Source organism: Quercus robur, chromosome 6, assembly GCF_932294415.1.
Source record: "Quercus robur chromosome 6, dhQueRobu3.1, whole genome shotgun sequence".
NCBI classification, from domain to species: Eukaryota; Viridiplantae; Streptophyta; class Magnoliopsida; order Fagales; family Fagaceae; genus Quercus; species Quercus robur.
The window spans coordinates 33596773-33609863 of NC_065539.1; the positions used below are offsets into that span (position 1 = coordinate 33596773).

The 13091-nt window shown below is 38.5% G+C and overlaps 1 protein-coding gene across 6 annotated transcripts in view; it reads left to right on the forward strand.

The window, feature by feature from the left end:
• Positions 1-3938, forward strand: part of LOC126688509 (uncharacterized) — a 51685-nt gene extending 47747 nt beyond the window's left edge. For 5 of the 6 annotated variants that reach the window (XM_050383224.1, XM_050383226.1, XM_050383227.1 and 2 more), the window contains 2 exons: positions 3189-3314; positions 3543-3938. In XM_050383224.1, coding sequence (XP_050239181.1) covers positions 3189-3314; positions 3543-3614 — 198 coding nt within the window. In that variant the 3' untranslated portion in view covers positions 3615-3938. Of the gene's footprint in view, positions 1-3188; positions 3315-3542 lie in introns of those variants that run through there. The other variant, XR_007644277.1, reaches the window with a different exon arrangement.
• The last annotated feature ends 9153 nt before the right edge of the window (positions 3939-13091 follow it).

Consider the following 13091-nt stretch of genomic DNA (forward strand, 5'->3'; position numbering starts at 1 on the left):
CAGATAGAAGATGTACTACTGGGTATTGTAATTTTCTAGGGGTAAACTTGATCACTTGGGAAAATAAGAAACAAGGTGTTGTATCCCAATCTAGTACAAAGGCCAAGCATAGGGCCATATGTCAAGTGAACTTGTGTGGATTAAACACCTTCCTAACAAATTAAGGTTTGATGTGTAGTTGGCGATGACTATGTATTGAGACAACCAAGCAACTGTTCATATTGCTTCTAATCCTGTGTTTCATGAGTGGACTAAGCATATAGAGTGAAATTGTAATCTTTTTCAAGAATGAGTACAAAGTGGTGTGAGCCCCCACAGTACATCCCCAATGTACTTGGGTTGGCTATAGAAAGGACTGCCTTGTGGAGAAGGGTGATAGAAACAAATATGGTAGCATGTTTTTTTTGGGGGTGGGGGTTGGTGTTCTTGTAGCAGGGGCCTTATAGGGTTGGTTTATGGAATTATATCAGAAAGGGGTGGGATGACTTTTATCCTTTTATCATCTTTAAGGTGGGGGATGGTTCTTGTTTTAAGGCTGTGTTTGGTTGCCGTAAAACGTTTTCCGGAAAATACATATTTTCCGGAAATGCTAATTTCTGAAAAGGAAAATATTTCTGTGTGTTTGGTTGCATTTCAAAAAATTTTCCGGAAAACATTTTCTAGTGTTTGGAAAAGAAGAAAGGAAAACACAAATCTAGACACAAGCACAACCCAGAAAACACAAATCCAGATCGCGCGATCGCGATCTCGCCGGCGCGATCTCGCGAAGGCGAGATCGCGATCAACGTCGCGATCTCGCGACGGCGCGATCTCGCGAAGCGTCGATCGCCGTCGTCGGACTGGTCTTAGGACTGGAGATCGGCGCGGACTGGTCTTCTCCCTCGCGCGCGCGCGCTCTCTCTCTCTCTCTCTCTTTTCCAGAAATCCTTTGAAGTGAAAATAGAGCCGGTAATTGATTTCCGTGGTCAAAGGCCTTTTTTTTCGGTCAACGGATTTCAATTTCCAGAAAATAGAATTTTCCGGACCAACCAAACACACCTATTTTCCGGAAAATCATTTCCGGAATCACTTTGAAGTCGATTCAAACGCAGCCTAAGTTTTGGTGTGATCCATGGTGTGAGGGGCTTCCCTTGAAAAATATCTTCCCAGCCTTTACAATATTGCTAGTAACAAGGATGCTTTAGTGGCTGAGTTGTTGTCCTCAGAGACAAACTACCATTGGAATATCCGATTTACTCGACTGGTTCAAGTTTGGGAGCTGAAGTCAGTTGTATCATTTATGGACCTTATTTATTTTGGATCTTGGAGAAGGAATGGGGTGGATAAAATTTGTTGGAAACTCTCTACTAGGGGTGTTTTTGATGTTCGTTCTTATTATATGGCCTTATAACCCCCAAATCCAGATTCTTTTCCATGGAAACTGTTGTGGAAACCAAAAGTGCCTCCAAAGGTTAGTTTCTTCATTTGGACAGTGGCATTGGGGAAAATTTTAACCATTGATAATTTAAGGAGGCGAAAAGTGGTGGTGGTGAATTGGTGTTGTATGTGCAAGAGGAATGAGGAGACTACTGACCATTTACTCCTACGCTGTCCAGTATCTCAAGAGTTGTGGAATATGGTGTGTTCACTATTTGGGGTTCATTGGGTCATGCTGCGTAGTGTTGTGGAACTTTTGGCATGTTGTCAAACTAGTTCAACAGACTCAAATCTAAGGTGCTTTGGAGAATGATGCCTCATTGTCTTATGTGAGTCATTTGGAGGAAGGAATATACGTACTTTTGACGGGAATGAAAGATCGATTCATGAGTTGAAGCTTTTCCTTTTTCAGACTTTGTTTGATTGGGCAAATGCTATGGGTGTTTTTACTTTTATCTATTTACTTGATATGCTTGATTTTTGTACTTTCATTGTTAGTTTTTTTTCCCCTGTTGCTTCTAGCACACAGCCTATGTGCTTTTTTTCCCTCTGTATTTTCTCTTCTTTTTTCAATGAAGTTATTACTTATCAAAAAAAAAAAATTATGTTACCTATCAAAAAAAGAAAAAGAAAGTGGTGTGATTGCTACCCATATCATTCAACAAACTTTGCTTCTAATTGAGTGCTATAATCATGTTAATAAACAAATTTTGTCTATGATCTGTGTACAATTTGATGACTACCTTGGGTAGTGTCCTTTCATCCTCATATCCGGAGGGTTTTTTTTTTTTTTTTTTTGGGGGGGGGGGGGGGGGGGTGATAAATCCTCATATCTGGAGTTTATAAATCTTTAGAATATCATATCCTAACTTTTTAAGAAGTGGTTAAATGCACACATTGTGTAATTGAACGCTCTCCTCTTGTGAATTAAAAAAAAAAAAAATTATCAAAAAAAGATGTGTTTCTAGTTTCTACATTTTAACTTGCGGAATCAGAAATAGTGATTCAAAAGTTTAATGCTAATGTGACTCAGGTTTGGGTCACATTAATCAACTGCAAAGAGTGTCTAAAAATTGATGCCTAATTAATGAATATGACAATTTGATCTTTGTATTAAAAGACTTATTATTGGGTACCTTGAAGGGACACAGTTTTCTTGCAGTTTTTTTTTTTAAATAATTACTAGATATTTAGCATTACATGGACGTGAGCCCTAAAAAATTATTAGTGTATCTGTTTTTTTTACTAAAATCAGTTATGTATATTTGTATGAATTTGGTGAAACTATGGTCAGCATTTAATCTGGCTTTTAAGATTAAGTTTTATTCTAGATGCAGGTATGCATAATTCTATTTTATTATTGTTCCATTTTATCTGCATGAAGAATGATTTTCGCTCTAAATTTCCATTATGCTTTTGGAGTTGATAAAATAAAATGATTCATGGAATGCTAATTACCATATGCTAGGTAGTAGGTACATCCGGACTCTCAATTAGATGACACTGCAATTAAATCTTTTAAATTATGTAATTTTGTTCAGCACAAACTCTGATATCTAAGGAGGCTTAATTGAGGTCAAATTAGGAATTCAATGTGTAGTTGAGACTTTCGTCAAATGTAAAATCATTTACCTACTCATTCAATACATAAACTTATACTCTTTGCTAACAATTTCTACAATCCTGAAACCCTATTTAATAACTTCATACTCATCCCAGATGTACCATTTTGATTTTTGAACTCAATTCTGATTGGGAAACCTTTTGTACAGATGAAGGGTGAGAAAGAACTTATTGAAAAGATTTTACAGACTGAAATAAATATATTCCGTTCGATTAGAGATGGGAGTGCACTTATGCAGCATATGGAGGATTTTTATTACATCTCATTGCTAGAGGTATGTTCATTTATATGAATAATCATAGGTTTTATATGTACTTCTTTTTATAGTTATCTTCACGGTTGCTAAGGCAATTAAAGCAAAGCTGATCAGTGCTGTTGGGAAATTGTTGATTCATTAGATTAATAGATCATATTTCTTCAAGTTGTTTGTGCCTTCTCTAGTTTTCAGTTTTTGTTACCGAGTTTTAAATGGCTTGAATTTCTTTTTCTTTTTCTCCTTCAGCATGTAAGATCGAATTACCAACCAGTTGCGAGTTTGCGATCCGATCAACAAGATAGTTTATCAATTAGCTAAGAATGTTGTGATAACTCGAGGCTGGCAGCAAGGTTGTACATGTACCTTCCATCAGTTTGAATGTATAATTTAGATGTTATCAGGCAATTTGTGCAGAAAATCAATCCAATAAGAGTTCTATTGAATCAGTTTTAGAACTATAGTCATTAAATAATGGGGAGTGTCTATTACACACACATTTGCAGTACACACACTGCCCAAAAACTGATCGTGACTCGTGACTTAACTTGTTTTTGGAACGTGTGTGCACTGTGTGTATTAAATTATGTACACTAGACATTTCCCCTAAATAATACCAATACATCGGGTTGGTCTTACTTTAAATGATCATGTCTTTTTCGAAGTAGACATTTGTGGGCACAACAGAAGAAAGTAGATTCAAAGCCAAAATGGTTGCTTTTAAAAGAGTAAAAATCTCAACTATAGTCATCTTGGCTGGATCTAGGCACAGATGAACATTTTTTTTTTTTGGTTCCTTGAGGAACAGGTCACAAGATGATTCATATTGGCTGTACTGCCTACAGATGGGCATTTAAATGCCCCATTTATAAGAGGAGAAGTGTTACGTTCACAATATTTTCACAACATTTTCATAACAAATCATAAGTAATTAGTTATTATTAGTTTTAATTTGAATCTATTACTAAAATTACTTTTTATCCCATCAATAACCGCTTAGCACTTAAAATTTGTTATGAAAGTCTTGTAAAAATGTTATGGATATAAAATTTCTCTCACAAGAGTTGGATCACTTAATGTTGCAGTAAAATTCTTGCAAGCTGTCATTCCAAAGTTGTTTAGAAATTCAGCAGGAAGCTGTCCGAGAATGTTGAAGATGATCTAGGTTTGGAATATATGGAATGCGACTTTCTCATGAGAGTAACTGATGTGCCCATAGCATGGTGATTCTCACTGGCCATGTTTGTAACTTACTGATAATAGGTTTTGCTTACGCTACAAGATGATTAAAACCGAACAATACATGATGATTAAAACCGAATGGTAGAAGATGGTAACTAAACCAAATTACAATCAGTACTTGAATACAAGCATGAAGCAACAATGCCAGACTCATTTATCCAAAAAAGGGAAGAAAAAAAAAATCTTTCTCTGATTCTAAAAAAAAAAAAAAATTTGAACCTCTTCCAAACTCACTCTCTCATTTAGAGATTCTCTTCCAAAAGCTTTTATTCGGCCGACTGCAATTTGTCACCTTGGTGTCTGTTTAATTTTTAGTGCATGGAGTCCAGTTGACCCTGTGCCTTCTTTTATAATTATTCTGCTTAGTGACTGACTTGCCTTTCCCAGCAATTCGGAGAGAGTCAGTTGCCTTTTTGGTTTCAATATTCCACCATCCTAGTTGAAAACCATCCTTAATTATCTCCTTTCCATCCTCAGCAGCAACACGTTGGATGTCCACTCCCACTGAATTCAAATTCGAAAACCCAGCCTTTGAATCCGCCACAATAAATTCTCCCGGTATTGCTGTATCCATTTCCTCCAAATTAGCCGATAATTTTTGAAATTGATTGGTGAGACCCGATATTTCCGTGTTTTCCATCACTGGAACATTAGAGCCAGCCGCCGCCACCACAATCCCTGCTGCATCGGCATCCCTTACTGCCGCCGGAGCCACCACGTCAACCCCATCTCCATTAGTAATAAGCGGTTTCATCTCTTTGTTCTCCTCAATTTCGTCATAATAGCCTCGGACCTCCACGAAAGTTTTCCTTGAAGGATTGAATTGAGGTGCACAAATCCACGGGCCAAATTGCTGTTTGTCTACAGTCAATGTTCCTTTGCTTTTGATCCAAAGCTCACAATCTTTATTCTCATGGGAAACAAGACCACACCAATAACAGATACTGCGTAATCTTTCATACTTCAAAGATACCCACCAAACACTGCCTTCACTCAGTATGATTTTTCTACATCTGCACAACGGTTGTGAGATGTCAATGACCACTCTTACTCTCATGAAACTTCCCCCCTCCATCTTTGTCTTGTCTTCCAATTTAACCACTGTACCTAGAGTTTCTCCAATTCCCTCTGCTACCTCATAGTTCATATAACGCACCGGCAAGTTATGAATCTGAACCCAGAATGTTGCTGTGTTGAACTTCAGATTATTGAGTGGTATATCATCATCATAGCGCTGAAACAGGACCAAATGGTTGTCGAAGCTCCATGGTTCACACATTACCACATTCTCTGCATCATTCTTGGAGTCAAATACAAAAAGTAGTTTATGCTCTCCTGCTTTTCTTATCCGAAAACCCTTTTGTGTTCTCCATAGTGGCCTGAAAGCTCTTGACACATTTTCAATATTCAGCACTCTTCTACTCAAGAATTTGGCTGCCAAGATATATTCTCGTTCTGTTTTCTGTTTGCCTAAATGATCGATATCTTTTTCTTCTCTCTCAGATAACGTAAGTTTATTCCATTCTCGATGGATATCTTCCATCTCTTACACACTCAACTGTTTCCCTAACCCAATGAAAAAAAAAAAAAACCCACCAAGCCCTACAAGTAGTCTTGCTACTAGAGGGAACAAGATTTCCCTCTCGTAGAGGAGACAATGTAATTCTACTGCCTCGAAGGTTGGAAGCCTCCAGCCCTTCCCACGAAGAGAAACCCTCCTAGCACTTCGAGCTTGTTGAGAGAGAGAGAATAATATGTACATATATTACCAAAAAAGTATTTCATGGTACAGGAGAGAGCCCAACAATATGAGTGTAGGGCAAATATAATAATATAATGGGCTTATGCTCAGTGGGCTAAAATCCTCCTGAGACTCAAGGTGGTGTGGAGGAAGCTAACTGGAGTTTAGAAACATCACGGTCAAATATTTTGGTCAAGGGGTTAAACCCAAGTTGGATTTGTTGATGTGGTTGAAGTGATGACGTGGCTTGATGATGTGTGGCACTAACATGGCTTGATGATGTCTCATGCTAATATGACACTGAATGTCTAATATGCTGATGTGGCACTCGGGCTTATGTGGCAAACAAAAAGACTGTCATATGGTGAAGTGCGTGTAGCTACTGTGTGTCTAGTGCATGAAGGCGCATGGAAGTGGTGTGAGATCTTGCCAATGCGTGGGTACATGTTTCGAAAGCCTGAAAGATTTAGTATCGCGTGTGGTGTGTGCAACAACAAATTGGGCTGTTTATGATTGGGTTTTTCTCGTGATTGTTTGATTTATCAAGTTGTAAGTATGATTCATCAAGTTGATGAATGAAAGGACTGAATTTGAGAGTTCCAATAGTTGTGGGTTTGATGGCGATACTTGCTTTTGATGGTCTATTGTTTAGGCATTACTGATACCATATTAAGAGAGAGAGAGAGTAATAAGTATATATTATTGTGTATGTCATTGTACAAGGGAGAACCTTTATATGATACACTATGCGTGAAGTACAAGGCGTATATATGAGTCTTGTGCATTGCAAGTACAAAAGTACAAAGGAACTAAGCCCAACGGGCCAGTCTAACATATATACTAATAGATCTTTAATTCTTGTGGATGGTTTTAGGTCAATAAATGTTATGTATGGTTTTTGTTTTTTGTTTTTTTTTTCCCTATTGTTTGTAGATCATATTCTATGATATAAATTCTAGCCCATCAATATTTAGTATTTACACAAAGGTCAATCTTTGATTTACTTAAAAAAGAAAAAGAAAAAAAAGGGAAGGTAAATATCTGATTCTCTATCTTTATACAAAGGTCAATATTTGATTTACTCAAAAAAAAAAAAAAAAAAAAAAAAAAAAAAAAAAAAAAACCAAAAGGTAAATCTTTGATTCTCTAGTAGAATTCCACAAAGATATTTATAAAAAAACTTGGTGACTAACAATATTTAAGATTTAGATTCTCTAAAGTTTCTAGAATATATTATAATATAGAGTTACATACATATATATATATATATATATTAGCTTTAAACTAGTATGGAGTAATTTTTGTAGTGATTTATAAAACTATCAGTGTGTATTATTTAAACAAGTAATATGACTCATTCAAAAATTTATGTGACTAAAACTAGGACAAAATTTGGTTACAAATTTGGTTGTAACCAATGGCTACAACTACATTTAATATCTTTTTATTAGATATGAATTTTAACAAATCTACCATTGGATTATATTTTTTTTTTCCTATAACCTTTATGCTTGCAAAATTTTTAAAAATAAAAAAACCATTAGCTATTTCATCAATCAAATATTTAAATTTCAAGATTTTGTAGTCTAAAATTTTGTATAAAAATAAGTTTATGGATTAAATAGTAAATAACATTCGATTGACACGAGATTGACATGAAATTTGATATGTGTATTAAGAACATAAAACACAAGTAATCTAACGGTTATATCTTCAAAATATATATCATTTTTTTATATAAAGAAGGATTCATTTAGAATTTTATTTGCCAATTGATGATGTGACAACATCTTAACCATTCTCTATAATAATAAAAAATCATCTTAACCATTTATTTTAATACAATTGTGGGGATTTAGAGAGTGCCCTAGGTTAGGTAACCGATCACATGAACATACAAAGAACTTAAGCAGTTGAAAATAGAAACACGATCAACTACTAACATGATGGTCCAATTATATATACAAAAATACGTCATAGCTAACACTCGAATGTAATAATAAAGATCAACTTTCAAAGATTATCCATGATGAATATATAAGAAATTATGGAGAAATATGTTGATATATAATTTGATGAAAAGATCATGAACTCTATTTACATATCAGTCCTTTGTTACTATTATTTATGTGTGGCTGTGAAATGATCCATCGGGCCGAAGGGCTTGAAGATTGGGCCTTATGGACCAGCTTGTGGATTCTTGGCCATATAGTCTAAAATGGGGTAAATGAATCCAATACAAAAGGATTATGCGAAGGCAAATATGGCATCTTGGTTGGGGTCACCATAGAGCATTGTGAGATAGGTGAGCACTACACTAGAAGACCAATAGGCATTGTAGCCATCCCCATGATAGCCTTCATCAAAGGAGGGATGAGGATACCCATGGATAGGGGTGATGTGTGACTTCCTCCTATATTTTAGAATAAGTCTTTCCCAATGTTCCATCAACCTCTTTAAGATAGTCAATAGTGTAACCCGTATAAATGAAAAAAAATTAACACGGACCTAACCCACCACGATATCAATTGGATTTCTAGTTGTCATGATAGCAAGGTCACCAGCTACTATCTGCAGATAAGGAACACGCCAGTCAGACTTATCTCTTGTCTTCTCGAGAACAACAAAGGTCTCGGCAATAATTTTTTGATCTTCTTGAGGGACTGGCACAACGGGATCCAATGCCCTATCTGAGATGGGGAGCCAGGGAGGGAGGGTAGTCCTAGAAACTTCTATTTTTCTTAAGTTTAGTGAAAGGGGCTTCTAGCCCGCTATCCTATTTTGCTTCTGATGTTGCCCCCCCCCCCCCCCACCCCTTCCTTTTTCTTTGTTTCTATGAATTCATCTAAATGAGACTTCGATCAAACCTGTTTGATTTGTTTCTCTTACTCATGCTCTTTTTCTTACTGGCAGACAAGAGGGCAACTGCCTCTAACGAGAACCTAGTGAATGCCTATGATTTGAACAAGATACTTCAGTTAGAAATTTTTGTTTATAGTGATGATCAACTTTGGGCTGCCCACGTGATTCTCGACTTCACACTCATTTACAACCATTTTCAGGGCCCGAAACACATTATTAAGGCCAGGGACCCTCTTCTTGCTCGAATTAATGTTCTGGTTGAAGGTTTTATCGCTCCTCCTCCCTCCGGCACCCTTTAAACAAAGCCTTGTGCCCACCAGCTCGTTGATACCTTCATTCGAAAGATAAATCACCCAGGGGTGAGGAGGAGTTTGATCAGGTCGAGGACAAGGAAGACGTATCACATTCCGAGGAAGAAGAGGGGTGTTGGTCTGAGAGAACTGTGTCTGAGGACTTAGACTTAGACTTGTATTTCGAAGTTGTCGACCTTCCTGACCTCACCGTAGGAAGCAACTTTGTCATCCCGAAAGGGGGTCCTTCAACTGCCACTGCCACTGCCATCCAAGAAATCTCTGATGTACCCAAGGGGATGGTAATCAAGAAAAGCAAACTTTTGAACCTTAAGGCCATGCTTCAAGCCTCCATAGGAGTCAACCTATCTGGGGCAGATGTGCCTACCAAGCCTCCTGTTCCTCGTCCCTCTTCCCAAGCGCAACTGGTTTCCTCCAAAGGGCAGGTGGAAAAGAAGAGAAAGAGGAGGAAGAAAGATGAAAGAGAGGTTGAAGAGGGGGAACTCAAGGAAATCTCCTAGCTTGAGACCGCTAGCAAAGGCTGGGGCTTGCGTAGCCTAAAAGACCTGGGGCTGAATCCACTTCCAAGAAGGTGGTGGCTTCAGAGCTTGCTCAAGGGAGTCGGCCGAGGCCTTCTTAATGGAGTCCCGAGCTCCTACTAGATGGGGCCCCTCTGACTTCGGATGCCTCCATCTTGAGCTAACAAAAAGAGAGAGGGGCTCGAGCATCTAATAGCCTAAGGTAGGCCTTGCTTTTGCATGAAGACATGGCGAAGTGGAGGAGCTATGGGAAACACAAGATCTTCCTCACCATGCAAAGGAACTTGGCCATGGTAAGTGTCCTTCGTTTGTTGATGCATCATTCAGTTTATCGTGCTTGACCCAGTTTCTTTGGTTTTTCCCTTTGCTTCCTTCTCTAGGCCCTCCAAGCATCTTATGTAGATCATGTGGACCATGCACTGGCCCAAGCTCGGTAAGAAATGAACCGAAGAACAGATCCCTCAAAGCCCAAAACCAAGCCGAAAAGAAGGCCTAAGAGACCCTCAAAAGACTGACCAAGTTTAAGAGGGGCAAGAAGAATGCTGAAGTGGCCTTGGCCGGTTTTGAGAGGCTAGCCCTAGAGCAAACGAGGCGCTTGGCCGAGGCTAAAGACCAACTAAAGACAATTAAAGAGGTGTTTAGCCTTCTCGAGGACTCTCTAGTTAGCAAGGAGAAAGAGCAAGACGAGGCCGAGTAGGCAGCATACGAGCTAGGGAAGGATGAAGCTTCTGAAAAGCTGCAGGCTCAATTTCGAGGGCTCTGCCTGGAGTACTACATGCAAGTTTGGGGCTGGGCTCTTGACGTTGTTGAGGTGAAGCCTTCCTCTACTTTAAAGGATCCCTTGAGCATGGTCCTGTCCCTCAAAATAATAGGGAAGACACTGACTAAAGCATTTATCCTACAAAAAAATGCCAATGAGGCAGAGGCCAGCATCCAAGCTAAAAGGCATGCCGAGCCGGCCAAGGCACATTCTAATCACTCTGAAGAGCCAAGCTAGACTTACAATAGGGCCTTGCTTCCGTTTTCCCCCATTTTTCTCCTTTTAATTTTAAATTTATTTTTTTAATTTTTTATATTTTAAACTTTTGGGGTCCCTTACCTTTATAGTAGGGCCTAACTATGAAATAGAACAATTTTTGTTTTCTGGCACCACATTTTTGCTCGTATGTCAATTTTATTCTCGTGCTATGATTCAATATAAACCTTATCTGGGATGTGCGTAGGCTCTATCATTACTCTGTTTCTTTTCAAATTTACCCAGGTAGCATATCGAGACTTTATTTCTGTTTACCTAGGACCTAATGGGTCGGACTAATTTACCTTGGTTTGATGCCTTTATTGTACCTCTGACTGAGCTTTTGTTAGTAATCGGCTAACCTGGCTGCGGCTACTTCCCTCCTATCTTCGATCATATCCAAAGCCTTGGATAACAATTGTTCGTTTCTCGAACTGCCCAAAAGGCTAGTTCTTGTGAAGCTAGACTCTAATGGGATAACTGTCTCAGACCCATATGTCATGGAAAATGGGGTTTCCCCGGTTGACCTCCTTGTGTTGGTTGGTTCCGTATGCCCATAGAACATTGGGTTGTTCATCTATCCATCTCCCTTTGGCTTTGTCCAGCCTTTACTTCAAACCATCTATATAACCTTGTTGGTTGCTTCGGCCTGGTTGTTGCTCTAGAGGTAAGCAGGTGTGGAGTACCTATTCCTTATTCCCAACTCACTGTAGTATCTTTGGAAGGCTTTGCTATCAAATTGAAGGCCATTGTTCGAGATGAGGGTGTGAAGGATACCGAAACTTGTGACTATATTTCTTCACATGAAGTACTTAATGTCTTGATCCTGGATGTTGGAGAAGGACTCCGCTTCCAGCCATTTCATGATGTCGTCAGTTCCCATAATGAGCCACCTTTGGTTCCCCGTGGCCTTCGGAAATGGCCCAACTATGTCTAGCCTCCATTGAGCAAAAGGTCACGAGTTGCTTATGTGGTTAAGGACTCCCCATCTCTGGCATTGATTGCACTTCCTGACGTAGTCTTGGGCCTCTTTTTGCATGCTGGGCCACTAGTATCTCTAGATTAGGGCTCTATGAGGGACCTTCCACCAGTATGATTATTGCAGATTCCCTCATGAATCTCTTCTAGGAAAGGCTCCCCTACCTTAGGGTGTACACACAATAAGTATGGCCCCGAGTATAAATGTTTATACAACTTGAGCTCCCCAGATAGCTGGTATCTCGGGGCCTTCCTTTGGATTTTTTTAGCATTCGTTTTGTTAGTGGGAAGGGTGCCACTTTTGATAAAGGATATGGTGGGGTCCATCCAACTAGGCTCGATGTGTATGTTGCAAACCCCGATGGGTATCCCGCAATCATGAACGGGGAAGGTGAGAGTCTCAACTAGGATGATCTGTGGCAGGCTCCTTGTTATCAAGATAGTTAGGGTGGCAAAAGAATTAGCATTTAGGAATGGCAAAGGGCCAGGTTCGGGCCAGGTTTCTTTATGCCTGAACCCACCCCACGGGCCCATACTCGGCCTGTTTAATAAACAAGTTTTTTTTATGCCTACCCAGTCGGGCCCTGTTTAGCCATGCCAAATTTGGGCCCAATTCGTGGCCCAATCCCAAAAAAAAAAAAAAAAAAAAAAAAAAAAAAAAAAAAAAAATTTGAAGCCCTGTGGCTTATGCAGAAAAAAATAATAATTCATTTTTGCCTATATTCAAGCCTATAACTTTCAGATTCAAGCCCATATAACGTGGCCCAAATGCCAAATCAGTCCAAATCATAGGGCCATTGCAAATCTATTAATCATAAATCAATAAATCACCTGTTAATTATAAATCTATAAATCAATAAATCATAACTAATATCATAAATCAATAAATCACCTATTAATTATAAATCTATAAATCAATAAATCATAGCTAAGATCATAAATCAATAAATCACCTAGCTAAGATAACAATTTAATCATAAATCAATAAATCATAGCTAAGATCACATGCTAAACATAAAAATAAAATAAATCCAACAAGTCCAAGAAATAAGTCCAACAAGTCCAAGAAATAAGTATCACAAGTCCAACAAGTCCAAGAAATTAAAAAGCTACAAAATTAATACAACAAGT